Genomic DNA, 27,957 nt, shown 5'->3' with positions numbered 1-27,957 from the left:
GAGACACTCCGTGGACAAAATGGAAAATTTGAGATGGGACAGAAGGCCTTCTCTTGTCAGTCTGGGAAGCAGATGTTTCATGGTAAATAACAACTGCTTTAGGCCATCCCCCCTTGCCAGCTGTAAACCTGCATTTTCCAAGAATCCAAGATGAAACCTCCTTTTCGAGGACAGCAACTCTGGAGGTTCCTGATTCCACCTTCGCAGATTATAATTCCACCCAAGACCCCTGAGCCCCCCTCTGACCCCACCTGTCAGAAGACAGAGAAAAGGGGGCCTGAGGTGGCTCAGCAGCTAAGAATTCCAGCTGTTTTGCAGGGGACTTGGGTTTGGGCCCCAGCATTTGCCACAAGCATTCATAACTCCAGTTCCAGGGGACCCAACACCTCTTCTGACCTCTCTGGGCACCAGGCACACATGTGGCACACAGGCATGCATGCAGGCAAAGCACATATAATAAAACAAGGTACACATAAAATAAGTAGTATTTTAGAGAGAGAGAGAGAGAGAGAGAGAGAGAGAGAGAGAGAGAGAGAGAGGAGGGATGTCCAAACAACCTGTTAAGGTGTGACTTGAGAGGCACCCCAATTGTGCATATATTAATACTAAGGTAATTATGCATGACTCTCTGTTGGGGGGCCCACACCGCATTTGGGTATGCCTCACTTTCTGAGTGCCTCTCTTACAACTTTTATGCTGACAGTCTATGTTAAAATTATCATTGATTTAGAACAAAACAAAACAAAACAAAACAGCAAAAGCAAAAACAAACAAAAACTTCAACCCTGCTTCATGCAGGCTAGTCTCGACATTTTTTTTCTTGCATGAAAATATGAATCTGGTTTGTACAGAGTTGAGGTCCCTAAAAAAATTAAGGAGACTCACTAGGTTGCTGAGGATGACAGCTTGGAGTTGTGTGCCCCCCCCCACCAGTGACAGTCTCATGCTGTGTTATGTGTGAGAGAGAGGGGAGGGGAAAGTATCTTTGGCTTGTTGGCTCTTGATCTTAAACTCCTTCCCCTAAGGGCTCCTTTTGTGACCTATTACTTAATAGACTATTTGCCCCTTGAAGATTTCCTATCCTGTGCTGACTCACAGTCAACAGCACCATAGAATGATAAAGCCTGCCTTCTTATCACCGCCTGACAGATAAGGAAGATGCTCTCTGTTCCAGCCCCTTCCTGCGGGGTGCAGCTGAGTAGAGGCAACAGAAAGAGCTGAGTTAACTGGGAACAAGTGAACAAGCGACTCCTCCAGACCGGACTCTGAATGGCTTTCGAGACACCTTTATTTATGTGCACTGTAATCAGGAGTATGCTTCAGGAAGCTCATTTTCTGGCCCCCGACAGTGAATGTCGCCACCATTATTATGAGCTATGAAAAAGAAAGCAGAGCCAGGTCTGCACCAGGGATCTGCTGACTACAGATGGACAAACGACTCATCGAAGTGAACAGGCAAGCCATCTTCACAGCCGACAACAATGTCTCTGGACCCCGAGGAAGCTCGGTACCGGCATGGGGGGCGGGGCGACCCTCCATTATGCGTGCAGGTGGTGACCTGGAAGGGAGACTTGCTTATTCTTAAGTTTCCTCTGTAAGGCTCTCCATTCGCTCCACAGATGGCCTTGATGCTGTCCTTCGTGCTGTGGATAAAGGTGTTGACAGCTTTGCAGGGCCGGGTCAACTCTCGTCTCCTCATCATCCTTTCACAGTACCTGTCGTCACGGCCTGTTGGCCTGGCATCGTAATGCTGAGTTAGGAATTTTGTGAACCTGGAGTCATCCTGAGCCAGAGTTGGTGGGATGCTAACCAGACCCAGCATGAAGACCAACAACAAAGGGGCCAGACTCATCGCCATCTCTTCCAACAGAGATTCCTGCCAAGGGCAAAGAAAGCAGGAGTGGTAGAGCTATGGAAGCACATTCTAACTTAGACGAAAAGGGTGGAGACTTTTCTTTCTCATAGACCATTAGAAATCAGTTGTCCTCAGCCATTAAATTCCACCCTTGCTTTGGCCTTTCTAACTGACTCCAGTCACTCCCCGACATGCATCTTTCTCTATTCTGTAGGTTCATCGTCAGCCATAGCATAACAAGATCCATTTCCATTCTTTTCTTTTCTTTTTTTTTTAAAGTTTTGTAAGAGACAGGCTTCCTCTGTGTAGCCTTGGCTGTCCTGCACTTGCTTTGTAGACCAGGCTGGCCTCGATCTCACAGCGATCCGCCTGCCTCTGCCTCCCGAGTGCTGGGATTACAGGCGTGCACCGCCATGCTTGGCCCTCCATTTCCACTCTTAATTCACCACCTATTCCTTAACTTGGTAACAAACATTACTTAAGTCCCCATTGGGCCCAGGAACCGTATTAGACCCTAGGAGGCAAAGACTTGTAAGATAAACCAAGGGCAGGCGCTGTGGTGTGTGTCTCTAAGTCTCGGTTACTTAACAAACGGAGACGGGAGGATTGCTTGAGCCATGGAGTTCCACACTAGGCTGGGTAAAGCAGAAGACTCTTATTATGGCACCATGGGGAAGGGATAGGAGCTCATGGAGTTCCACAGTAGGCTGGGTAATGCAGAAGACTCTTATTATGGCACCATGGGGAAGGGATAGGAGCTCCTGACATGAGATAGACGGTACTGTGAGCACAGGGACAGCCGATCCCTCAAGGCTACTGAGATGGGGTTCCAGGCCAGTCAGCTCCACACTGGGGAGGAAAGCTGGTGAGAGATCACCATGAAGCGGGGGCAGGACTCCTTCTCCCAGGGAGCAGTTACTGTGCGGTGCACTGAACAGAACAAGTGTGCGGTACTTGAAGTGGGCCTGGAAGTGACTCTTACGAAGGGAAAAGGAGAAAGTGAGCTTGTTCTTCGGAGGCTTTTTGGATGACCTGAGAGAATATATTCTAGTCTCTCCTGTACTTATAATGCTGTTACCATAGGCACGTGACCTTACAGTGTCGTAAAAGCAAAACAAAATAGATCTCTCATGAAGCCAAAGGACTTACAATTCACCGCAAGATCTCTCTGAAAAGGAGAAGAGAGCGAAGGCTCCTTCCTGCAGTCACACCTCCAGAACCCCCAGCTCACCCTGCCCCACACGCATCTGTCGCAAACAGCATGTTTTAGGGCCAAAGGTCCTTAAAGGACGTTTAAAAGATGTCATTTCTTACAAAATTTGAAATTTTGGAAACTGGGAGATGCTTAGGTGTTTTCGGCAAGCAGTTTCTGATAAAATCCTTGGTTCTTTAGAGAAACTAAACTAAACAACTAAAAATATCATCCTGAGACTTAAAAATCCTCCTATGGTGGGGCTACAGAGACAGTTCAGCAGTTAAAAGCTAGAAGCTCATACTTCTCTTCAGAGAGCCTGAGTTCGCATTCCAGGCCACACTAAGCCGCTCACATCCACCTGTAAGTTTGGGGCCAGCCTGGCTACTCCTAACCTAAACGAAATAACAAGAGCTGGTAATATTCAAAAAGACCAGCAGGTGGCAGCAGTGGACAAGCATGTTCGGTCGGAGGACGCTTGGCCCTTGAGGAGCGCCTCGGAGTACACGTTGTAAATGCTAGGCACGCTGAGTAAGCCCGAATGTGCCAGGCTTTAGGTATTTAGGACACCAAAGCGAAAGCCACAACGTGAAGGATCCAGATGCTGAGATATCACAAAGCGGATATTTACCAGCTATCGGGTTTTATGGCTGTTGTTTCCAAGCACGCCGTTGCTCATGTGATCTTGGGCAAACAGCCATGCACTCAGCCTTATTTCCTGATGCTGAATAATCTGCAGCTGAGCCGGAGTCTGAATTCTTTACCTTGAATCGTAGTGCTGGCTTTGCAGCAGACTCTCAAAGTCACTCTGGTGGTTAACTACCTTTTTCTCCCTAGGCCTATGCTTCACCATCTGTAAGTGAGAGGGGCTCTAGCTTTGAAAGTCTAAGGTTCTCATTAAGCTAATAGATTCTTTATCGGTTTCAGTAGCCAAACCCAGCAAATGCCGGGATTGCAGGGACAGATTTATATAAACTAGTTGATGGGACAAGGAACCAACTGGAAAAACAGCGGTGATAGGGCAGCCTTGGTCTAATCTCGCTGAAATACATCTTTCCTGGAGGAGCTCTGTTGCAGGTACCACCAACAGACTAACACTACACGAGGCGGGCAGGGCAGCGTACAGGGGGACGCGGGGGCGGGGGTGTTAGCATCCTGAAAAGGTACTTGCTATTTAGACTTTGAGAGCTCTCTAAGTGGCCAGGAAAAGGGGTTACTTGTTTCTGTTTCTCCCCCCCACCCCCAGACCGGGTTTCTCTGTGTAGCCTTGGCTATCCTGGACTCACTTTGTAGACCAGGGTGGTCTTGAACTCACAGTGTTCTGCCTGCCTCTGCCTCCCGAGTGTTAGGATTAAAGGTGTGAGCCACCACCTTTACTTGTTTCTCTCTCTCTCTCTCTCTCTCTCTCTCTCTCTCTCTCTCTCTCTCTCTCTCTCTCTCTCTCTCTCTCTTGTTGCTTGTTTTTTTTTCGAGACAGGGTTTTCTCTGTGCAGCCTTGGCTGTCCTGGACTACTTTGTAGACCTCAAACTCACATTGATCAACCTGCCTCTGCCTCCTGAGTGCTGGGATTAAAGGTGCGTGCACCACCACACCTGGCTTGGGTTACTTGTTTCTAATCAGTGGAAATTGCACATTAATTTTTGCCAACTTATAATGACTTCACTTCTCTAAAACACCCAGAAAGCAAATTGCAGCAGTGCACCCTGACCAACACTGCCCTCTCTCTAAAACACCCAGAAAGCAAATTGCAGCAGTGCACCCTGACCAACACTGCCCTCTCTAAAACACCCAGAAAGCAAATCCCAGCACTGCACCCTGACCAACACTGCCCTCTCTCTAAAACACCCAGAAAGCAAATCCCAGCAGTTCACCATGACCAACACTGCCCTCTCTCTTGCAACCCTCTCTCATTTATTTAACTTTAATCGCCCCCCCCCCAAATCCAGGCCGAATATAACTGTGAGAAAACAAGTGAGAGATGAATTATTTAAGGTGCAGATTTAGATCCACCAAGGCCAGAAGTGCTGAACCTTAGTCACATACACAACATGTGACTGTCATTTGACTTTCTGTCACTGTTCCGAGTCTTCTGTGGATTCCTCTTACCCATTCTTTTTTCTTGTTGTTGTTGTTATTTTTGTTTTTAGAGACAGGGTTTCTCTGGGTAGCCTTGGCTCTCCTGGACTTGCTTTGTAGAGCAGGCTGGCCTCAAACTCGCAGCAATCCTCCTGCCTCTGCCTCCCGAGTGCTGGGAAATTAAAGGCGTGCGGCACCATGCCCGGCCTCACTTTACCAGTTCTCAAATCAATCGCATGGTCCTTATGGGAACGAGCATTCTCTGTTTCGCTCCACTGGCATTGCTTCAGGCCCAAGAGATTAACGAGCTTCCTGCGGCAGGGTTGACCGCACGATGGCCACCCTTGTCGTAGCTCTGCCCTCACTGCTTTGGTGCAGCTCAGCAACAATGCTGAGGGAAGCCCTGACACCAGGCGCCTAGTCATCCTCCAGATCTTTCCTCCTTTGGTCTTGATACACATTCCACTCAGTTTTTAAAGAGCATCCAAAAAAATGATTTTTTTTTTTTTTTAGAGGAAAGAAATGGGAAGGAAGCAGTGTTGAAAGTATACTTCCTGGTTTGGGGTTTTTCTTTTCTCTCTTTTGGTTTTTTGAGACAGGGTTTCTCTGTGTAGCCCTGGCTATCCTGGACTCACTCTGGAGACCAGGCAGGCCTCGAACTCAGATACCGGCCTGCTTCTGCCTCCTGAGTGCTGGGATTACAGGTGTGCACTGCTGCCACCACCTGGCTTTGGGTGTTTCTTTTTTATTTCTGCCAAGCCACACGCTCCTTATGGAAGGAAACAAGACAGTTCGGATGCCCTTCAGCAAATGGTTTACCAAGCCTTCGGGGGTTTAATATTTTTTTAAAAATCACAATTTAAGAATCCCTCCTACATCCTTATCTCCTTGTTCTCAATGCCATCAATTTATACTCACCCAGAATCAAACTATCCCAAACAAAACCTGTTTTCATTTTAGATGTAGGCTTTTAACTCATTTTCTGCTTAATGCGTGGGTTTGGGCCCAGAAGTCCTGCAGAGGGATGACTGGCTTCACTAACATAGATGACTGGCTAAAAGGAGCACACAGAGAAAGAACAGAGCGAGAGCACACACAAGGAAGGGTCTTACAGAGGTTGGCCAGGTTCCCTCCAGCTGGAGATACGGTGAGCTATTGGCGCCTGGAGACAGGGTCCTGCCGTGTGAGGCTAGAGGCGCCTCTCAGTCTGGGTGTATATAGTGCTGGCGCGAGAGGGGCGGGGAGAGCTTATCTTAGGATCTTTACTTTGGCAGAAACATAAACCAAGGACACTAATCACGGACAAACAAGGAATCATTCACCTTTTCCCTGAGCATGACCCGGTCAAATATTAACCACCCGGTGGACCAGACATTTGTTCAGAGACCATGGTGTTTGCTGGACATGGTCTCTGGTTCCTAAGCTGCCTCTTTCCTGATGCACATGGTCCTTGCACTTGCTCAAGATAAGGCTGAGCTTTCACTGTTCATATGCCATAGAGCAGATGCATGTCATCTCTTCACGCCAACTTGAAGGTGTGCTTTGGAAGGCACCTAGAGGAAGGAGTGAGCTGGCTGTGCTCCCACCTCCAAGCCCCAGAAATACATGCCAGGTCCTCTTCATCTATCTGCAGGAAACAAAGCCTGGCCACCAACCTCTCCTCCTCCTTAAAGTGCAATTGCGAAACCAGCTGTTTACAACTAAGCATCATGAGAACTATGAAAAGAGGCTATTGTGCACATCTGCTCTGCTTATAAGGAAACGCCAAGATCAAAGAGTAGATGAGCCAAGGGGTGAGTCAGACATCTAATACCCAGAAAGTACACAGTGAGGTCGTGAAGAAGTTTACTAAAACTGTTGTCACACACTCATACTCAGAGATGGGCAGAGAGCTCAGTGGTTACGGGCACTGACTGCTCTTCTCAGTTCTCAGCACCCATATGGCAGGTTCACGGCCACTTGTAGTAATGTCTTCTTCTTATGGGCTCTCCAGGTACTGCATATGCCTCCTTCACAGACATACATGGAGGCAAAATGGCCTTACGCGGAAGGCAAATAAATGTTTGAAAAATTAAAAATTGCTATACATTTATCTTGTATGTAGGACAAGATTGCAATATTTTAGCACTCTGTCAATTTCTCGAATTTGCTCCCTCATTTTGGGTAGAAATCTGTGTGCAACTTAAATCTGCACTAATTTCTAAAAAGCAAAAGAAGGGCAGGGAAGACCTGCAGGTTGCCCGTGAGGAGGAGAGGTGGAGGCAGAGGAAAAGCTCCTCTCCCCACATGAGAACCCTGCTGGGCGTGTTTAGAGGTGGGTCTGGGCACAAGAGCTAGAGCACCAGTTGACAGTGCTTGCTCTAGCAGGAGGAAGAAGACAGCCTGTGAGCATCTTCAGGCACTCTCAGCAGGACTGGTCCTCTGTGTGGCAGGAACAAAGCTCCCTCCGGAAGGTGGAGCAGGAAAGCTGTGACAGGCAGCCCCGGAGGACTGACATGCAGGCATGCTCACACCTGGACTGGGGACACTTGGGGAACACTCTACTGATACAGCGTTGCCACAGTATGGGTGGGATGGACCTGGTTTACTTCAGGTTGCCATACCTGAAGAAACAGGCTGTCAACTTTCCTTTGAGAGTTAATTAATCTCATTATCTCTCCATCAGGTGGACCACTTCCAGAGAAGGACATCTGCTTACTCACTTCGATAGTTTTTATGACATGTAAATTCCTACCAATTGACCTAGAGTCTCTAGCCATGCAAACTTCTCTTTAAAGGTTCAGAGATGCAAAATTTGGTAGCAGTTATTAAATCATCTTGACTGCTAAGCAGAGCAATTTCTGGCTATGGGAGCTGGCTGATACTTCCCCCTGGGGACTCATGGAGCCATCTGGGTGTTGCAATGGACCCCGAGGAGGGCTCTGCAATTGCCTTCCAAAAGTTGCTGAAGTCAGCTGATTTGCCTTCGCCAGTGAGTTACTGCTCCTGACCACAGAGTGACATCTGTAGGAGTGAAATGTCTTAAAAAGCACGCTCTTAGTTCCAACGCTGGGAAGCAGAGGCAGGTGGATCTCTTTGAGTTTGAGGCCAGAGCTAGTTCTAGGACAGCTAGGCTACACAGAAAGCCTGTCTCAACAACCAACCAACAACTAACCAACCAACCAACCAAACGCTGCCCAGAATGTGCACATCCTCACAGACACACTTCCTAAGAACAGGGCTGACAGCTTGAGGAGGAAGAGTGGGTGGCACAGGGAAGGAGTCTCAACACTTGTCAGCTTTGCTGAGGCCCGGCCCAGCTTGACGGTCCCTCCTTTGTCCTTGTGTCCTCCACCCCCCATCCTCCCCCACATGCTAATCAAACTGTGAGCTGAAAGGAAACAAGGCTGGAGTTGTGTGAAGAGACCACTTAGCCGTTGTAGCCTGCCTTGGTGACTTTGAGCTACTAGAATCTCCTGAAAGGAAGGCACAGGCACACTCGGTCCAGGCATCCATTTGATAAATGCCAAGCTTTGCTCTGCCCAATGCCAAAATGTGAAGTGTTTCAGAAGTACAGAGAAGTAATAGCCCTCAGGGCCTTTGGGGCTGAGGCCTGTCTCTATTGGCATCTGACCAGGCACTGGCATGCTCACTGTGCAAACATACCGTGTCTGGTGGTGCCTGCTTTAAATTAATCACACATTGTCTTTAAACAGATGTGGAGGCACTGAGTTCTAGAGCCATCAGCCACTCATTTGTTAGACGAGAGCAGCCAGCCCATTGCAACACCCCATGGCCTCATCAGTCCCTAGGGGAACTATCAGCCAACTCCCATAGCCGATGTGTCAGCGTGGCCCTTTTCTGATAAACAACAGAAAACAGAGGCGCCTCACCCTCACCCACAGCACACGCGCAGACAAAAATTCCCTTCGTCTGACACACTAACTTGCCCAAACGCAACAGCCTCTTTTTGGAGCTGTGTAAGCATGCGGGGCAGGGTGCAGCCAAAGGCTCTCAGCAGTCAGGGCCCTTCTCTGAAGTCCTGGCCCCTCATCTGGTGACGCAGAGGATTTAGAACCTGCTCACATCCCTGACAAAAAGCTGGGGCTCTTCCCACCCCCCCTCCAGCTTGGCACATATTGAAAGAGAAATGGGTAGTTTAAAAAGTTTTGTATTTTATTAGGATGCAAGAAATTATAGTCTACGAATAAAAAGCTGTGTGTGTGTGTGTGTGTGTGTGTGTGTGTGTGTGTGTGTGTGTGTGTGTTTTGCCAGGGCTCAGAACCAGGCAATGATAGATACATGATACACAGACTACTATTGAGCCACATTCCCAGGCTTTGCATGTTATATCTTTGTCAGCAATTTTAGGTTTCTTTTTAATGTGCATTGGTGTTCTGTCTGCATGTATTATCTCTGTGTGATGGTGTCAGAGCTTAGGAGTTACAGACAGGTGTCAGCGGCCATATGGGTACTGGCCTTTGAACCTGGGAAGAGCAGTCAGTGCTCTTAACCACTGAGCCATCTCTCCAGCCTCAGGAATTTTAAGTCATATAAAACAACTGCCAAATTTAAAAAGTATTGTTTAAAAAAGGTTTTAGCTTGAAAGCCATTCCTCTTTCCTGGAATTTTTTTTTGTCTGTGTCTTCTCCACAGACACGGGAGTAAATCTAGTGTTGGCACATCTCCGCCTCTTGATTCTGTCCTTAGGACTCATTGTGGAAGCAAGTGTGGAAGGTGTGTGCAAGCTGTGTAAATCCCTTCACAATGCTATGATAACAGTGGCAGAAGTAACAGCTAAGGAGGAGCCCCGGCAGGACCACCCCTAGGAAGTGGGGGCACCACTGGATGAGGGCTAATGGGAACACAAATTTCCAAACAGGATACAAATTAAACATTCACTTCCCAACATACTGGGCTTCTGGTCTATTCCTGGCTTGCAGTTACTCTGAAAACAACTGTTTACAGAGGTGTTTTTACCAGCCTGCATCCTCTGTACACTTTTTAATCCATGATTGGTGTCACACTAATAATGCCCCCCACCCCCATCCCCCATCCCTAACAGCCTCAGGAACGTTTCATGGGATGCAGGGAGAACAAGGGTGAGAGGGAAGTTCACGCAGAAGTGCACTCCCACAGGTGGTGACATTCCTGAGTGAGGACCCTTCCAGGCCTGGTCCTGACCACAGCTAGCCCTCTGTTTCTAAACATGCCCTGTTAGAGGACGCTTCAGCGCCACACTCTCTGAATCTGTTACCAACATCCCACCACCCGCACCATCAAGATGAGAACAGGGGCAGCCTGCGACCATCTCTCAACCTTCATTTTACAAAACAGGAAGCTGAAGAACAAAGAAAGAGACATTAACTGACCAAGGTGCTTTTGACGGTCCGGTGACTAGAAGCTTCCACACACACGACACAACTTTTACATCCCACTGGAAGGATTTATAGAAAAATCGAAACCAAATGTTTAAGGTAGTACTGAAAATCATTTAAAGAAAACCAGCAATGATATTTCCATAAATCTCCCAAACATTTGACTTTCCTCTTTTTATCAGCATGGAGTTTCTTGAATTATTAAAACCTCCGTGGTTAGCGGTACCAACGGGCTCAGAGCCGGGTGGTGCTCGCTCTTTGAGTGGCTGAAGCTGCTTTCGGGAGTTGGCCTGGGGCTGGCCACTGAGGCTTCTAGTGGTTGCATGCATGGACTGACTGTAAGATTACTGCTGTCATAGACTCTGGCCCCTGGAGATGTCCCAGTGTTAGGACAAGGTTTCTACTGTCCTTCTGAAACAAAGATGCTCCATCATTGCAACTGTTATGGTGTGATGTGTTGTCTCAGAGCAAGAGAACCCCAACCATCCAGTAAGAAGACATAGAGGAGGCTGTTGACACGTCTCCAAAAGTTGCGTAACACACTTAAGGATGAGTGAAGGAGAGAGACAGGAAATAGAAAACGAAAACACCAGTTATGCACGCACAAGCTTTGCAAGCCTGTTTCACAAATCTGATATCAACCCAGGAACCTACAAATCTTCCTTATGCACGCAAACACAGGGTTCTTGGAACTCCTCCATCCGCAGGTGGTCCCCTCTGAGGCTGGGTTCTACACAAGGCCGTCCACGCTGGACTCCGCCAAGCTGCGGAAAGTGACCTGTGGAATCGGTTATCTCCAACTCTGACGAGAGTTGATCCCTACCACATCTCAGCTCCGCACTCAGACCCGAGAAGTCGTCTCCCAGGAGCCCTGCATTTGTCCTATCATAGCCAAACCACTCCTAGCCAAACTACGGAGGGGCAGGAGTGGAAACCCACCTGCACTGGGAGCTGGAGGCGGCGGCTTTGTTTCTCTCGCCTTCTTTCCTAGTCGGGTGCCGAACAGCAGAAATGAGTTCCTTTGGAATTTGGTCGCGGATCTGGGTGAGGTCGGGGTTGCCTGGCCACGCAAACAGTTGGGGCGGGGTGCAGAGGAGCAGAGGGTGGGCGTTCCAACCTCAGTGGCTGGGACCGCACCCCATTTCTCCAAGGATGCCCCTCCCCGCTGAGCCTGCCTTCAAACCCTAAAACAGTAACCCCAACCTCTAAGCAGACAACCAACGTGGGTTTGTTTCGGCACAGGAACCGGACTGGTAGCTGTCTGAATGACTGCTACGGAGGAACACCAGCCGCAGTTGCGCCGAGAGCCAGGGGGACACTGGACGGCTCCCGCGGAGAGCTCCAGGGACCTGGGAATTCGGTGCTGCCAGCCAGTCCTTTATATAGTATGTGGCATCGTCCCCTTTTGCAGGATTGTCAACGCACGAAAAATTTATAGAGAAGTGAGCATTTCCCAGTAGTGGTTTTAAAAGAAAGAAAATAAATAAAAGGCACAGGGCTCGTCCGGGATTTGAACAAAGTCACTCTGGTGGTTAACTACCTTTTTCTCCCTAGGCCTATGCTTCACCATCTGTAGTGAGAGGGGCTCTAGCTTTGAAAGTCTAAGGTTCTCATTAAGCTAATAGATTCTTTATCGGTTTCAGTAGCCAAACCCAGCAAATGCCGGATTGCAGGGACAGATTTATATAAACTAGTTGATGGGACAAGGAACCAACTGGAAAAACAGCGGTGATAGGGCAGCCTTGGTCTAATCTCGCTGAAATACATCTTTCCTGGAGGAGCTCTGTTGCAGGTACCACCAACAGACTAACACTACACGAGGCGGCAGGGCAGCGTACAGGGGGACGCGGGGGCGGGGTGTTAGCATCCTGAAAAGGTACTTGCTATTTGACTTTGAGAGCTCTCTAAGTGGCCAGGAAAGGGGTTACTTGTTTCTGTTTCTCCCCCCCACCCCCAGACCGGGTTTCTCTGTGTAGCCTTGGCTATCCTGGACTCACTTTGTAGACCAGGGTGGTCTTGAACTCACAGTGTTCTGCTGCCTCTGCCTCCCGAGTGTTAGGATTAAAGGTGTGAGCCACCACCTTTACTTGTTCTCTCTCTCTCTCTCTCTTCTCTCTCTCTCTCCTCTACTCTCTCTCTCTCTCTCCTCTCGTTTGCTTTTTTGTTTTTTTTTCGAGACAGGGTTTTCTCTGTGCGCCTTGGCTGTCCTGGACTACTTTGTAGACCTCAAACTCACATTGATCAACCTGCCTCTGCCTCCTGAGTGCTGGGATTAAGGTGCGTGCACCACCACACCTGGCTTGGGTTACTTGTTTCTAATCAGTGGAAATTGCACATTAATTTTGCCAACTTATAATGACTTCACTTCTCTAAAACACCAGAAAGCAATTGCAGCAGTGCACCGACCAACACTGCCCTCTCTCTAAAACACCCAGAAAGCAAATTGCAGCAGTGCACCCTGACCAACACTGCCCTCTCTAAAACACCCAGAAAGAAATCCCAGCAGTCTCAAAAAAAACCCCATGACCAACACTGCCCTCTCTCTTGCAACCCTCTCTCATTTATTTAACTTTAATCGCCCCCCCCCCAAATCCAGGCCGAATATAACTGTGAGAAACAAGTGAGAGATGAATATTTAAGGTGCAGATTTAGATCCACCAAGGCCAGAAGTGCTGAACCTAGTCACATACACAACATGTGACTGTCATTTGACTTTCTGTCACTGTTCCGAGTCTTCTGTGGATTCCTCTTACCCATTCTTTTTTGTTGTTGTTGTTGTTATTTGTTTTTTAGAGACAGGGTTTCTCTGGGTAGCCTTGGCTCTCCTGGACTTGCTTTGTAGAGCAGGCTGGCCTCAAATCGCAGCAATCCTCCTGCCTCTGCCTCCCGAGTGCTGGGAAATTAAAGGCGTGCGGCACCATGCCCGGCCTCACTTTACCAGTTCTCAAATCAATCCATGGTCCTTATGGAACGAGCATTCTCTGTTTCGCTCCACTGGCATTGCTTCAGGCCCAAGAGATTAACGAGCTTCCTGCGGCAGGGTTGACCGAACGATGGCCACCCTTGTCGTAGCTCTGCCCTCACTGCTTGGTAGCCTCAGCAACAATGCTGAGAGGAAGCCCTGACACCAGGCGCCTAGTCATCCTCCAGATCTTTCCTCCTTTGGTCTTGATACACATTCCACTCAGTTTTTAAAGAGCATCCAAAAAATGATTTTTTTTTTTTTTTTTAGAGGAAAGAAATGGGAAGGAAGCAGTGTTGAAAGTACTTCCTGGTTTGGGGTTTTTCTTTTTTTCTTTCTTTCTTTTTCTTTCTCTCTTTTGGTTTTTTGAGACAGGGTTTCTCTGTGTAGCCCTGGCTATCCTGGACTCACTCTGGAGCCAGGCAGGCCTCGAACTCAGATACCGGCCTGCTTCTGCCCTCCTGAGTGCTGGGATTACAGTGTGCACTGCTGCCACCACCTGGCTTTGGGTGTTTCTTTTTTATTTCTGCCAAGCCACACGCTCCTTATGGAAGGAAACAAGACAGTTCGGATGCCCTTCAGCAAATGGTTTACCAAGCCTTCGGGGGTTTAATATTTTTTTAAAAATCACAATTTAAGAATCCTCCTACTCCTTATCTCCTGTTCTCAATGCCATCAATTATACTCCCCAGAATCAAACTATCCCAACAAAACCTGTTTTCATTTTAGTGTAGGCTTTTAACTCATTTCTGCTTAATGCGTGGGTTTGGGCCCAGAAGTCCTGCAGAGGGATGACTGGCTTCACTAACATAGATGACTGGCTAAAAGGAGCACACAGAGAAAGAAACAAGCGAGAGCACACACAAGAGGGTCTTACAGAGGTTGGCCAGTTCCCTCCAGCTGGAGATACGGTGAGCTATTGGCGCCTGGAGACAGGGTCCTGCCGTGTGAGGCTAGAGGCGCCTCTCAGTCTGGTGTATATAGTGCTGGCGCGAGAGGGGCGGGGAGAGCTTATCTTAGGATCTTACTTTGGCAGAAACATAAACCAAGGACACTAATCACGGACAAACAAGGAATCATTCACCTTTTCCCTGAGCATGACCCGGTCAAATATTACCACCCGGTGGACCAGACATTTGTTCAGAGACCATGTGTTTGCTGGACATGGTCTCTGGTTCCTAGCTGCCTCTTTCCTGATGCACATGGTCCTGCACTTGCTCAAGATAAGGCTGAGCTTTCACTGTTCATATGCCATAGAGCAGATGCATGTCATCTCTTCACGCCAACTTGAAGGTGTGCTTTGGAAGGCACCTAGAGGAGGAGTGAGCTGGCTGTGCTCCTCCACAGCCCAGAAATACATGCCAGTCTCTTCGTCTATCTGCAGGAAACAAAGCTGGCCACCAACTCTCCTCCTCCTTAAAGTGCAATTGCGAAACCAGCTGTTTACAACTAGCATCATGAGAACTATGAAAAGAGGCTATTGTGCACATCTGCTCTGCTTATAAGGAAACGCCAAGATCAAAGAGTAGATGAGCCAAGGGTGTGAGTCAGACATCTAATACCCCAGAAAGTACACAGTGAGGTCGTGAAGAAGTTTACTAAAACTGTTGTCACAACTCATACTCAGAGATGGGCAGAGAGCTCAGTGGTTACGGGCACTGACTGCTCTTCTCAGTTCTCAGCACCCATATGGCAGGTTCACGGCCACTTGTAGTAATGTCTCTCTTCTTGGGCTCTCCAGGTACTGCATATGCCTCCTTCACAGACATACATGGAGGCAAAATGGCCTTACGCGGAAGGCAAATAAATGTTTGAAAAATTAAAAATTGCTATACATTTATCTTGTATGGGACAAGATTGCATATTTTAGCACTCTGTCAATTTCTCGAATTTGCTCCCTCATTTTGGGTAGAAATCTGTGTGCAACTTAAATCTGCACTAATTTCTAAAAAGCAAAAGAAGGGCAGGAAGACCTGCAGGTTGCCCGTGAGGAGGAGGGGAGGCAGAGGAAAAGCTCCTCTCCCCACATGAGAACCCTGCTGGGCATGTTTAGAGGTGGGTCTGGGCACAAGAGCTAGAGCACCAGTTGACAGTGCTTGCTCTAGCAGGAGGAAGAAGACAGCCTGTGAGCATCTTCAGGCACTCTCAGCAGGACTGGTCCTCTGTGTGGCAGGAACAAAGCTCCCTCCGGAAGGTGGAGCAGGAAAGCTGTGACAGGCAGCCCCGGAGGACTGACATGCAGGCATGCTCACACCTGGACTGGGGACACTTGGGGAACACTCTACTGATACAGCGTTGCCACAGTATGGGTGGGATGGACCTGGTTTACTTCAGGTTGCCATACCTGAAGAAACAGGCTGTCAACTTTCCTTTGAGAGTTAATTAATCTTATTATCTCTCCATCAGGTGGACCATTCCAGAGAAGGACATCTGCTTACTCACTTCGATGTTTTTATGACATGTAAATTCCTACCAATTGACCTAGAGTCTCTAGCCATGCAAACTTCTCTTTAAAGGTTCAGAGATGCAAAATTGGTAGCAGTTATTAAATCATCTTGACTGCTAAGCAGAGCAATTTCTGGCTATGGGAGCTGGCTGATACTTCCCCCTGGGACTCATGGAGCCATCGGGTGTTGCAATGGACCCCGAGGAGGCTCTGCAATTGCCTTCCAAAAGTTGCTGAAGTCAGCTGATTTGCCTTCGCCAGTGAGTTACTGCTCCTGACCACAGAGTGACATCTGTAGAGTGAAATGTCCTTAAAAAGCACGCTCTTAGTTCCAACGCTGGAAGCAGAGGCAGGTGGATCTCTTTGAGTTGAGGCCAGAGCTAGTTCTAGGACAGCTAGGCTACACAGAAAGCCTGTCTCAACAACCACAACAACTAACCAACCAACCAACCAAACGCTGCCAGAATGTGCACATCCTCACAGACACACTTCCTAAGAACAGGGCTGACAGCTTGAGGAGGAAGAGTGGGTGGCACAGGGAAGGAGTCTCAACACTTGTCAGCTTTGCTGAGGCCCAGCCCAGCTTGACGGTCCTCCTTTGTCCTTGTGTCCTCCACCCCCCATCCTCCCCCACATGCTAATCAACTGTGAGCTGAAAGGAAACAAGGCTGGAGTTGTGTGAAGAGACCACTTAGCCGTTGTAGCCTGCCTTGGTGACTTTGAGCTACTAGAATCTCCTGAAAGGAAGGCACAGCACACTCGTCCAGGCATCCATTTGATAAATGCCAAGCTTTGCTCTGCCCAATGCCAAAATGTGAAGTGTTTCAGAAGTACAGAGAAGTAATAGCCTCAGGGCCTTTGGGGCTGAGGCCTGTCTCTATTGGCATCTGACCAGGCACTGGCATGCTCACTGTGGCAAACTACCGTGTCTGGGTGGTGCCTGCTTGTAAATTAATCACACATTGTCTTTAACAATGCATGTGTAGGCGACTGAGTTCAGAGCCATCACGCATCTCATTGTTATGACGAGAGCAGCCAGCCATTGCAACACCCCATGGCCTCATCAGATCCCTGGGGACTATCAGCCAACTCCCATAGCCGATGTGTCAGCGTGGCCCTTTTCTGATAAACAATAGAAAACAGAGGCGCCTCAACCCTCACCCACAAGCACACGCGCAGACAAAAATTCCCTTCGTCTGCACACTAAACTTGCCCAAACGCAACAGCCTCTTTTTGGAGCTGTGTAAGCATGCGGGGGGGTACAGCCAAAGGCTCTCAGCAGTCAGGGCCCTCTCTGAAGTCCGGCCCCTCATCTGGTGACGCAGAGGATTTAGAACCTGCTCACATCCCTGACAAAAAGCTGGGGGCTCTTCCCACCCCCCCCTCAGCTTGGCACATATGAAAGAGAAATGGGTAGTTTAAAAGTTTGTTTTTATTAGGATGCAAGAAATTAGTCTACGAATAAAAGAGCTGTGTGTGTGTGTGTGTGGTGTGTGGTGTGTGTTTTGCCAGGGCTCAGAACCAGGCAATGATAGATACATGGATACATAGACTACTATTGAGCACATTCCCAGGCTTTGCATGTTATATCTTTGTCAGCAATTTTAGGTTTCTTTTTAATGGATTCGACAGTGAATGTCGCCACCATTATTATGAGCTATGAAAAAGAAAGCAGAGCCAGGTCTGCACCAGGGATCTGCTGACTACAGATGGACAACCGACTCATCGAAGTGAACAGGCAAGCCATCTTCACAGCTGACAACAATGGTCTCTGGACCCCGAGGAAGCTCGGTACCGGCATGGGGGGCGGGCGACCCTCCATTATGCGTGCAGGTGGTGACCTGGAAGGGAGACTTGCTTATTCTTAAGTTTCCTCTGTAAGGCTCTCCATTCGCTCCACAGATGGCCTTGATGCTGTCCTTCGTGCTGTGGATAAAGGTGTTGACAGCTTTGCAGGGCCGGGTCAACTCTCGTCTCCTCATCATCCTTTCACAGTACCTGTCGTCACGGCCTGTTGGCCTGGCATCGTAATGCTGAGTTAGGAATTTTGTGAACCTGGAGTCATCCTGAGCCAGAGTTGGTGGGATGCTAACCAGACCCAGCATGAAGACCAACAACAAAGGGGCCAGACTCATCGCCATCTCTTCCAACAGAGATTCCTGCCAAGGGCAAAGAAAGCAGGAGTGGTAGAGCTATGGAAGCACATTCTAACTTAGACGAAAAGGGTGGAGACTTTTCTTCTCATAGACCATTAGAAATCAGTTGTCCTCAGCCATTAAATTCCACCCTTGCTTTGGCCTTTCTAACTGACTCCAGTCACTCCCCGACATGCATCTTTCTCTATTCTGTAGGTTCATCGTCAGCCATAGCATAACAAGATCCATTTCCATTCTTTTCTTTTCTTTTTTTTTTAAAGTTTTGTAAGAGACAGGCTTCCTCTGTGTAGCCTTGGCTGTCCTGCACTTGCTTTGTAGACCAGGCTGGCCTCGATCTCACAGCGATCCGCCTGCCTCTGCCTCCCGAGTGCTGGGATTACAGGCGTGCACCGCCATGCTTGGCCCTCCATTTCCACTCTTAATTCACCACCTATTCCTTAACTTGGTAACAAACATTACTTAAGTCCCCATTGGGCCCAGGAACCGTATTAGACCCTAGGAGGCAAAGACTTGTAAGATAAACCAAGGGCAGGCGCTGTGGTGTGTGTCTCTAAGTCTCGGTTACTTAACAAACGGAGACGGGAGGATTGCTTGAGCCATGGAGTTCCACACTAGGCTGGGTAAAGCAGAAGACTCTTATTATGGCACCATGGGGAAGGGATAGGAGCTCATGGAGTTCCACAGTAGGCTGGGTAATGCAGAAGACTCTTATTATGGCACCATGGGGAAGGGATAGGAGCTCCTGACATGAGATAGACGGTACTGTGAGCACAGGGACAGCCGATCCCTCAAGGCTACTGAGATGGGGTTCCAGGCCAGTCAGCTCCACACTGGGGAGGAAAGCTGGTGAGAGATCACCATGAAGCGGGGCAGGACTCCTTCTCCCAGGGAGCAGTTACTGTGCGGTGCACTGAACAGAACAAGTGTGCGGTACTTGAAGTGGGCCTGGAAGTGACTCTTACGAAGGGAAAAGGAGAAAGTGAGCTTGTTCTTCGGAGGCTTTTTGGATGACCTGAGAGAATATATTCTAGTCTCTCCTGTACTTATAATGCTGTTACCATAGGCACGTGACCTTACAGTGTCGTAAAAGCAAAACAAAATAGATCTCTCATGAAGCCAAAGGACTTACAATCACCGCAAGATCTCTCTGAAAAGGAGAAGAGAGCGAAGGCTCCTTCCTGCAGTCACACCTCCAGAACCCCCAGCTCACCCTGCCCCACACGCATCTGTCGCAAACAGCATGTTTTAGGGCCAAAGGTCCTTAAAGGACGTTTAAAAGATGTCATTTCTTACAAAATTTGAAATTTTGGAACTGGGAGATGCTTAGGTGTTTTCGGCAAGCAGTTTTCTGATAAAATCCTTGGTTCTTTAGAGAAACTAAACTAAACAACTAAAAATATCATCCTGAGACTTAAAAATCCTCCTATGGTGGGGCTACAGAGACAGTTCAGCAGTTAAAAGCTAGAAGCTCATACTTCTCTTCAGAGAGCCTGAGTTCGCATTCCAGGCCACACTAAGCCGCTCACATCCACCTGTAAGTTTGGGGCCAGCCTGGCTACTCCTAACCTAAACGAAATAACAAGAGCTGGTAATATTCAAAAGACCAGCAGGTGGCAGCAGTGGACAAGCATGTTCGGTCGGAGGACGCTTGGCCCTTGAGGAGCGCCTCGGAGTACACGTTGTAAATGCTAGGCACGCTGAGTAAGCCCGAATGTGCCAGGCTTTAGGTATTTAGGACACCAAAGCGAAAGCCACAACGTGAAGGATCCAGATGCTGAGATATCACAAAGCGGATATTTACCAGCTATCGGGTTTTATGGCTGTTGTTTCCAAGCACGCCGTTGCTCATGTGATCTTGGGCAAACAGCCATGCACTCAGCCTTATTTCCTGATGCTGAATAATCTGCAGCTGAGCCGGAGTCTGAATTCTTTACCTTGAATCGTAGTGCTGGCTTTGCAGCAGACTCTCAAAGTCACTCTGGTGGTTAACTACCTTTTTCTCCCTAGGCCTATGCTTCACCATCTGTAAGTGAGAGGGGCTCTAGCTTTGAAAGTCTAAGGTTCTCATTAAGCTAATAGATTCTTTATCGGTTTCAGTAGCCAAACCCAGCAAATGCCGGGATTGCAGGGACAGATTTATATAAACTAGTTGATGGGACAAGGAACCAACTGGAAAAACAGCGGTGATAGGGCAGCCTTGGTCTAATCTCGCTGAAATACATCTTTCCTGGAGGAGCTCTGTTGCAGGTACCACCAACAGACTAACACTACACGAGGCGGGCAGGGCAGCGTACAGGGGGACGCGGGGGCGGGGGTGTTAGCATCCTGAAAAGGTACTTGCTATTTAGACTTTGAGAGCTCTCTAAGTGGCCAGGAAAGGGGTTACTTGTTTCTGTTTTCTCCCCCCCACCCCAGACCGGGTTTCTCTGTGTAGCCTTGGCTATCCTGGACTCACTTTGAGACCAGGGTGGTCTTGAACTCACAGTGTTCTGCTGCCTCTGCCTCCCGAGTGTTAGGATTAAAGGTGTGAGCCACCACCTTTACTTGTTTCTCTCTCTCTCTCTCTCTCTCTCTCTCTCTCTCTCTCTCTCTCTCTCTCTCTCTCTCTCGTTTGCTTGTTTTTTTTTCGAGACAGGGTTTCTCTGTGCAGCCTTGGCTGTCCTGGACTACTTTGTAGACCTCAAACTCACATTGATCAACCTGCCTCTGCCTCCTGAGTGCTGGGATTAAAGGTGCGTGCACCACCACACCTGGCTTGGGTTACTTGTTTCTAATCAGTGGAAATTGCACATTAATTTTTGCCAACTTATAATGACTTCACTTCTCTAAAACACCCAGAAAGCAAATTGCAGCAGTGCACCCTGACCAACACTGCCCTCTCTCTAAAACACCCAGAAAGCAAATTGCAGCAGTGCACCCTGACCAACACTGCCCTCTCTAAAACACCCAGAAAGCAAATCCCAGCAGTTCACCATGACCAACACTGCCCTCTCTCTTGCAACCCTCTCTCATTTATTTAACTTTAATCGCCCCCCCCCCAAATCCAGGCCGAATATAACTGTGAGAAAACAAGTGAGAGATGAATTATTTAAGGTGCAGATTTAGATCCACCAAGGCCAGAAGTGCTGAACCTTAGTCACATACACAACATGTGACTGTCATTTGACTTTCTGTCACTGTTCCGAGTCTTCTGTGGATTCCTCTTACCCATTCTTTTTTGTTGTTGTTGTTGTTATTTTTGTTTTTAGAGACAGGGTTTCTCTGGGTAGCCTTGGCTCTCCTGGACTTGCTTTGTAGAGCAGGCTGGCCTCAAACTCGCAGCAATCCTCCTGCCTCTGCCTCCCGAGTGCTGGGAAATTAAAGGCGTGCGGCACCATGCCCGGCCTCACTTTACCAGTTCTCAAATCAATCCCATGGTCCTTATGGGAACGAGCATTCTCTGTTTCGCTCCACTGGCATTGCTTCAGGCCCAAGAGATTAACGAGCTTCCTGCGGCAGGGTTGACCGTACGATGGCCACCCTTGTCGTAGCTCTGCCCTCACTGCTTTGTGCAGCCTCAGCAACAATGCTGAGGGAAGCCCTGACACCAGGCGCCTAGTCATCCTCCAGATCTTTCCTCCTTTTGGTCTTGATACACATTCCACTCAGTTTTTAAAGAGCATCCAAAAAAATGATTTTTTTTTTTTTTTTTTTAGAGGAAAGAAATGGGAAGGAAGCAGTGTTGAAAGTATACTTCCTGGTTTGGGGTTTTTCTTTCTTTCTTTCTTTCTTTTTTTTCTTTTCTCTCTTTTGGTTTTTTGAGACAGGGTTTCTCTGTGTAGCCCTGGCTATCCTGGACTCACTCTGGAGACCAGGCAGGCCTCGAACTCAGATACCGGCCTGCTTCTGCCTCCTGAGTGCTGGGATTACAGGTGTGCACTGCTGCCACCACCTGGCTTTGGGTGTTTCTTTTTTATTTCTGCCAAGCCACACGCTCCTTATGGAAGGAAACAAGACAGTTCGGATGCCCTTCAGCAAATGGTTTACCAAGCCTTCGGGGGTTTAATATTTTTTTAAAAATCACAATTTAAGAATCCCTCCTACATCCTTATCTCCTTGTTCTCAATGCCATCAATTTATACTCACCCAGAATCAAACTATCCCAAACAAAACCTGTTTTCATTTTAGATGTAGGCTTTTAACTCATTTTCTGCTTAATGCGTGGGTTTGGGCCCAGAAGTCCTGCAGAGGGATGACTGGCTTCACTAACATAGATGACTGGCTAAAAGGAGCACACAGAGAAAGAACAGAGCGAGAGCACACACAAGGAAGGGTCTTACAGAGGTTGGCCAGGTTCCCTCCAGCTGGAGATACGGTGAGCTATTGGCGCCTGGAGACAGGGTCCTGCCGTGTGAGGCTAGAGGCGCCTCTCAGTCTGGGTGTATATAGTGCTGGCGCGAGAGGGGCGGGGAGAGCTTATCTTAGGATCTTTACTTTGGCAGAAACATAAACCAAGGACACTAATCACGGACAAACAAGGAATCATTCACCTTTTCCCTGAGCATGACCCGGTCAAATATTAACCACCCGGTGGACCAGACATTTGTTCAGAGACCATGGTGTTTGCTGGACATGGTCTCTGGTTCCTAAGCTGCCTCTTTCCTGATGCACATGGTCCTTGCACTTGCTCAAGATAAGGCTGAGCTTTCACTGTTCATATGCCATAGAGCAGATGCATGTCATCTCTTCACGCCAACTTGAAGGTGTGCTTTGGAAGGCACCTAGAGGAAGGAGTGAGCTGGCTGTGCTCCCACCTCCAAGCCCCAGAAATACATGCCAGGTCCTCTTCGTCTATCTGCAGGAAACAAAGCCTGGCCACCAACCTCTCCTCCTCCTTAAAGTGCAATTGCGAAACCAGCTGTTTACAACTAAGCATCATGAGAACTATGAAAAGAGGCTATTGTGCACATCTGCTCTGCTTATAAGGAAACGCCAAGATCAAAGAGTAGATGAGCCAAGGGGTGAGTCAGACATCTAATACCCAGAAAGTACACAGTGAGGTCGTGAAGAAGTTTACTAAAACTGTTGTCACACACTCATACTCAGAGATGGGCAGAGAGCTCAGTGGTTACGGGCACTGACTGCTCTTCTCAGTTCTCAGCACCCATATGGCAGGTTCACGGCCACTTGTAGTAATGTCTTCTTCTTATGGGCTCTCCAGGTACTGCATATGCCTCCTTCACAGACATACATGGAGGCAAAATGGCCTTACGCGGAAGGCAAATAAATGTTTGAAAAATTAAAAATTGCTATACATTTATCTTGTATGTAGGACAAGATTGCAATATTTTAGCACTCTGTCAATTTCTCGAATTTGCTCCCTCATTTTGGGTAGAAATCTGTGTGCAACTTAAATCTGCACTAATTTCTAAAAAGCAAAAGAAGGGCAGGGAAGACCTGCAGGTTGCCCGTGAGGAGGAGAGGTGGAGGCAGAGGAAAAGCTCCTCTCCCCACATGAGAACCCTGCTGGGCATGTTTAGAGGTGGGTCTGGGCACAAGAGCTAGAGCACCAGTTGACAGTGCTTGCTCTAGCAGGAGGAAGAAGACAGCCTGTGAGCATCTTCAGGCACTCTCAGCAGGACTGGTCCTCTGTGTGGCAGGAACAAAGCTCCCTCCGGAAGGTGGAGCAGGAAAGCTGTGACAGGCAGCCCCGGAGGACTGACATGCAGGCATGCTCACACCTGGACTGGGGACACTTGGGGAACACTCTACTGATACAGCGTTGCCACAGTATGGGTGGGATGGACCTGGTTTACTTCAGGTTGCCATACCTGAAGAAACAGGCTGTCAACTTTCCTTTGAGAGTTAATTAATCTCATTATCTCTCCATCAGGTGGACCACTTCCAGAGAAGGACATCTGCTTACTCACTTCGATAGTTTTTATGACATGTAAATTCCTACCAATTGACCTAGAGTCTCTAGCCATGCAAACTTCTCTTTAAAGGTTCAGAGATGCAAAATTTGGTAGCAGTTATTAAATCATCTTGACTGCTAAGCAGAGCAATTTCTGGCTATGGGAGCTGGCTGATACTTCCCCCTGGGGACTCATGGAGCCATCTGGGTGTTGCAATGGACCCCGAGGAGGGCTCTGCAATTGCCTTCCAAAAGTTGCTGAAGTCAGCTGATTTGCCTTCGCCAGTGAGTTACTGCTCCTGACCACAGAGTGACATCTGTAGGAGTGAAATGTCTTTAAAAAGCACGCTCTTAGTTCCAACGCTGGGAAGCAGAGGCAGGTGGATCTCTTTGAGTTTGAGGCCAGAGCTAGTTCTAGGACAGCTAGGCTACACAGAAAGCCTGTCTCAACAACCAACCAACAACTAACCAACCAACCAACCAAACGCTGCCCAGAATGTGCACATCCTCACAGACACACTTCCTAAGAACAGGGCTGACAGCTTGAGGAGGAAGAGTGGGTGGCACAGGGAAGGAGTCTCAACACTTGTCAGCTTTGCTGAGGCCCGGCCCAGCTTGACGGTCCCTCCTTTGTCCTTGTGTCCTCCACCCCCCATCCTCCCCCACATGCTAATCAAACTGTGAGCTGAAAGGAAACAAGGCTGGAGTTGTGTGAAGAGACCACTTAGCCGTTGTAGCCTGCCTTGGTGACTTTGAGCTACTAGAATCTCCTGAAAGGAAGGCACAGGCACACTCGGTCCAGGCATCCATTTGATAAATGCCAAGCTTTGCTCTGCCCAATGCCAAAATGTGAAGTGTTTCAGAAGTACAGAGAAGTAATAGCCCTCAGGGCCTTTGGGGCTGAGGCCTGTCTCTATTGGCATCTGACCAGGCACTGGCATGCTCACTGTGCAAACATACCGTGTCTGGTGGTGCCTGCTTTAAATTAATCACACATTGTCTTTAAACAGATGTGGAGGGACTGAGTTCTAGAGCCATCAGCCACTCTCATTTGTTAGACGAGAGCAGCCAGCCCATTGCAACACCCCATGGCCTCATCAGTCCCTAGGGGAACTATCAGCCAACTCCCATAGCCGATGTGTCAGCGTGGCCCTTTTCTGATAAACAACAGAAAACAGAGGCGCCTCACCCTCACCCACAGCACACGCGCAGACAAAAATTCCCTTCGTCTGACACACTAACTTGCCCAAACGCAACAGCCTCTTTTTGGAGCTGTGTAAGCATGCGGGGCAGGGTACAGCCAAAGGCTCTCAGCAGTCAGGGCCCTTCTCTGAAGTCCTGGCCCCTCATCTGGTGACGCAGAGGATTTAGAACCTGCTCACATCCCTGACAAAAAGCTGGGGCTCTTCCCACCCCCCCTCCAGCTTGGCACATATTGAAAGAGAAATGGGTAGTTTAAAAAGTTTTGTATTTTATTAGGATGCAAGAAATTATAGTCTACGAATAAAAAGCTGTGTGTGTGTGTGTGTGTGTGTGTGTGTTTTGCCAGGGCTCAGAACCAGGCAATGATAGATACATGATACACAGACTACTATTGAGCCACATTCCCAGGCTTTGCATGTTATATCTTTGTCAGCAATTTTAGGTTTCTTTTTAATGTGCATTGGTGTTCTGTCTGCATGTATTATCTCTGTGTGATGGTGTCAGAGCTTAGGAGTTACAGACAGGTGTCAGCGGCCATATGGGTACTGGCCTTTGAACCTGGGAAGAGCAGTCAGTGCTCTTAACCACTGAGCCATCTCTCCAGCCTCAGGAATTTTAAGTCATATAAAACAACTGCCAAATTTAAAAAGTATTGTTTAAAAAAGGTTTTAGCTTGAAAGCCATTCCTCTTTCCTGGAATTTTTTTTTGTCTGTGTCTTCTCCACAGACACGGGAGTAAATCTAGTGTTGGCACATCTCCGCCTCTTGATTCTGTCCTTAGGACTCATTGTGGAAGCAAGTGTGGAAGGTGTGTGCAAGCTGTGTAAATCCCTTCACAATGCTATGATAACAGTGGCAGAAGTAACAGCTAAGGAGGAGCCCCGGCAGGACCACCCCTAGGAAGTGGGGGCACCACTGGATGAGGGCTAATGGGAACACAAATTTCCAAACAGGATACAAATTAAACATTCACTTCCCAACATACTGGGCTTCTGGTCTATTCCTGGCTTGCAGTTACTCTGAAAACAACTGTTTACAGAGGTGTTTTTACCAGCCTGCATCCTCTGTACACTTTTTAATCCATGATTGGTGTCACACTAATAATGCCCCCCACCCCCATCCCCCATCCCTAACAGCCTCAGGAACGTTTCATGGGATGCAGGGAGAACAAGGGTGAGAGGGAAGTTCACGCAGAAGTGCACTCCCACAGGTGGTGACATTCCTGAGTGAGGACCCTTCCAGGCCTGGTCTCTGACCACAGCTAGCCCTCTGTTTCTAAACATGCCCTGTTAGAGGACGCTTCAGCGCCACACTCTCTGAATCTGTTACCAACATCCCACCACCCGCACCATCAAGATGAGAACAGGGGCAGCCTGCGACCATCTCTCAACCTTCATTTTACAAAAGAGGAAGCTGAAGAACAAAGAAAGAGACATTAACTGACCAAGGTGCTTTTGACGGTCCGGTGACTAGAAGCTTCCACACACACGACACAACTTTTACATCCCACTGGAAGGATTTATAGAAAAATCGAAACCAAATGTTTAAGGTAGTACTGAAAATCATTTAAAGAAAACCAGCAATGATATTTCCATAAATCTCCCAAACATTTGACTTTCCTCTTTTTATCAGCATGGAGTTTCTTGAATTATTAAAACCTCCGTGGTTAGCGGTACCAACGGGCTCAGAGCCGGGTGGTGCTCGCTCTTTGAGTGGCTGAAGCTGCTTTCGGGAGTTGGCCTGGGGCTGGCCACTGAGGCTTCTAGTGGTTGCATGCATGGACTGACTGTAAGATTACTGCTGTCATAGACTCTGGCCCCTGGAGATGTCCCAGTGTTAGGACAAGGTTTCTACTGTCCTTCTGAAACAAAGATGCTCCATCATTGCAACTGTTATGGTGTGATGTGTTGTCTCAGAGCAAGAGAACCCCAACCATCCAGTAAGAAGACATTAGAGGAGGCTGTTGACACGTCTCCAAAAGTTGCGTAACACACTTAAGGATGAGTGAAGGAGAGAGACAGGAAATAGAAAACGAAAACACCAGTTATGCACGCACAAGCTTTGCAAGCCTGTTTCACAAATCTGATATCAACCCAGGAACCTACAAATCTTCCTTATGCACGCAAACACAGGGTTCTTGGAACTCCTCCATCCGCAGGTGGTCCCCTCTGAGGCTGGGTTCTACACAAGGGCCGTCCACGCTGGACTCCGCCAAGCTGCGGAAAGTGACCTGTGGAATCGGTTATCTCCAACTCTGACGAGAGTTGATCCCTACCACATCTCAGCTCCGCACTCAGACCCGAGAAGTCGTCTCCCAGGAGCCCTGCATTTGTCCTATCATAGCCAAACCACTCCTAGCCAAACTACGGAGGGGCAGGAGTGGAAACCCACCTGCACTGGGAGCTGGAGGCGGCGGCTTTGTTTCTCTCGCCTTCTTTCCTAGTCGGGTGCCGAACAGCAGAAATGAGTTCCTTTGGAATTTGGTCGCGGATCTGGGTGAGGTCGGGGTTGCCTGGCCACGCAAACAGTTGGGGCGGGGTGCAGAGGAGCAGAGGGTGGGCGTTCCAACCTCAGTGGCTGGGACCGCACCCCATTTCTCCAAGGATGCCCCTCCCCGCTGAGCCTGCCTTCAAACCCTAAAACAGTAACCCCAACCTCTAAGCAGACAACCAACGTGGGTTTGTTTCGGCACAGGAACCGGACTGGTAGCTGTCTGAATGACTGCTACGGAGGAACACCAGCCGCAGTTGCGCCGAGAGCCAGGGGGACACTGGACGGCTCCCGCGGAGAGCTCCAGGGACCTGGGAATTCGGTGC

The 27,957-nt window shown here is 48.5% G+C and overlaps 3 protein-coding genes across 11 annotated transcripts in view; all 3 read right to left on the bottom strand.

Moving 5' to 3' along the window:
- Positions 1 to 27,680, bottom strand: part of Rnase4 (ribonuclease A family member 4) — a 32,249-nt gene extending 4,569 nt beyond the window's left edge. The window contains exon 1 of one of the 4 annotated variants that reach the window (XM_051143008.1): positions 27,533 to 27,680. The gene's annotated coding sequence lies outside the window, so the exon portion shown is untranslated. Of the gene's footprint in view, positions 1 to 6,236; positions 6,352 to 11,420; positions 11,569 to 22,364; positions 22,480 to 27,532 lie in introns of those variants that run through there. The other 3 variants (XM_051143010.1, XM_051143007.1, XM_051143009.1) reach the window with 3 other exon arrangements.
- On the bottom strand, positions 1,280 to 27,680 carry LOC127186765 (angiogenin-like). 5 transcript variants are annotated; one of them, XM_051143016.1, is made up of 2 exons: positions 27,533 to 27,680; positions 1,280 to 1,876 (listed from the first exon to the last, which is right to left on the bottom strand). In XM_051143016.1, exon 2 carries the CDS (start codon positions 1,856 to 1,858, stop codon positions 1,421 to 1,423), a length of 438 nt encoding a protein of 145 aa, XP_050998973.1. In that variant the 5' UTR covers positions 1,859 to 1,876; positions 27,533 to 27,680; the 3' UTR covers positions 1,280 to 1,420. The 5 variants fall into 5 exon arrangements, with proteins under 5 accessions (XP_050998973.1, XP_050998971.1, XP_050998974.1 ...); XM_051143014.1 differs by lacking the exon at positions 27,533 to 27,680 and adding an exon at positions 22,365 to 22,481; XM_051143017.1 differs by lacking the exon at positions 27,533 to 27,680 and adding an exon at positions 14,321 to 14,327.
- Positions 17,593 to 27,680, bottom strand: Ang (angiogenin). 2 transcript variants are annotated; one of them, XM_051143012.1, is made up of 2 exons: positions 27,533 to 27,680; positions 17,593 to 18,048 (listed from the first exon to the last, which is right to left on the bottom strand). In XM_051143012.1, the coding sequence occupies exon 2, from the start codon at positions 18,028 to 18,030 to the stop codon at positions 17,593 to 17,595; it is 438 nt and encodes a 145-aa protein (XP_050998969.1). In that variant the 5' UTR covers positions 18,031 to 18,048; positions 27,533 to 27,680. The 2 variants fall into 2 exon arrangements, with proteins under 2 accessions (XP_050998969.1, XP_050998968.1); XM_051143011.1 differs by lacking the exon at positions 27,533 to 27,680 and adding an exon at positions 22,365 to 22,481.
- Positions 27,681 to 27,957: the final 277 nt, after the last annotated feature.

This window comes from Acomys russatus, chromosome 3 (assembly GCF_903995435.1).
Source record: "Acomys russatus chromosome 3, mAcoRus1.1, whole genome shotgun sequence".
NCBI classification, from domain to species: Eukaryota; Metazoa; Chordata; class Mammalia; order Rodentia; family Muridae; genus Acomys; species Acomys russatus.
Note: the sequence above shows the minus strand (reverse complement) of the source record. Positions and strands in the feature narration are given on the sequence as shown.

Coding starts and splice junctions, on each gene's coding strand:
- LOC127186765 (XM_051143016.1), bottom strand. CDS start 1,858: ATGGCGATGAGTCTGGCCCCTTTGTTGTTGGTCTTCATGCTGGGTCTG.
- Ang (XM_051143012.1), bottom strand. CDS start 18,030: ATGGCGATGAGTCTGGCCCCTTTGTTGTTGGTCTTCATGCTGGGTCTG.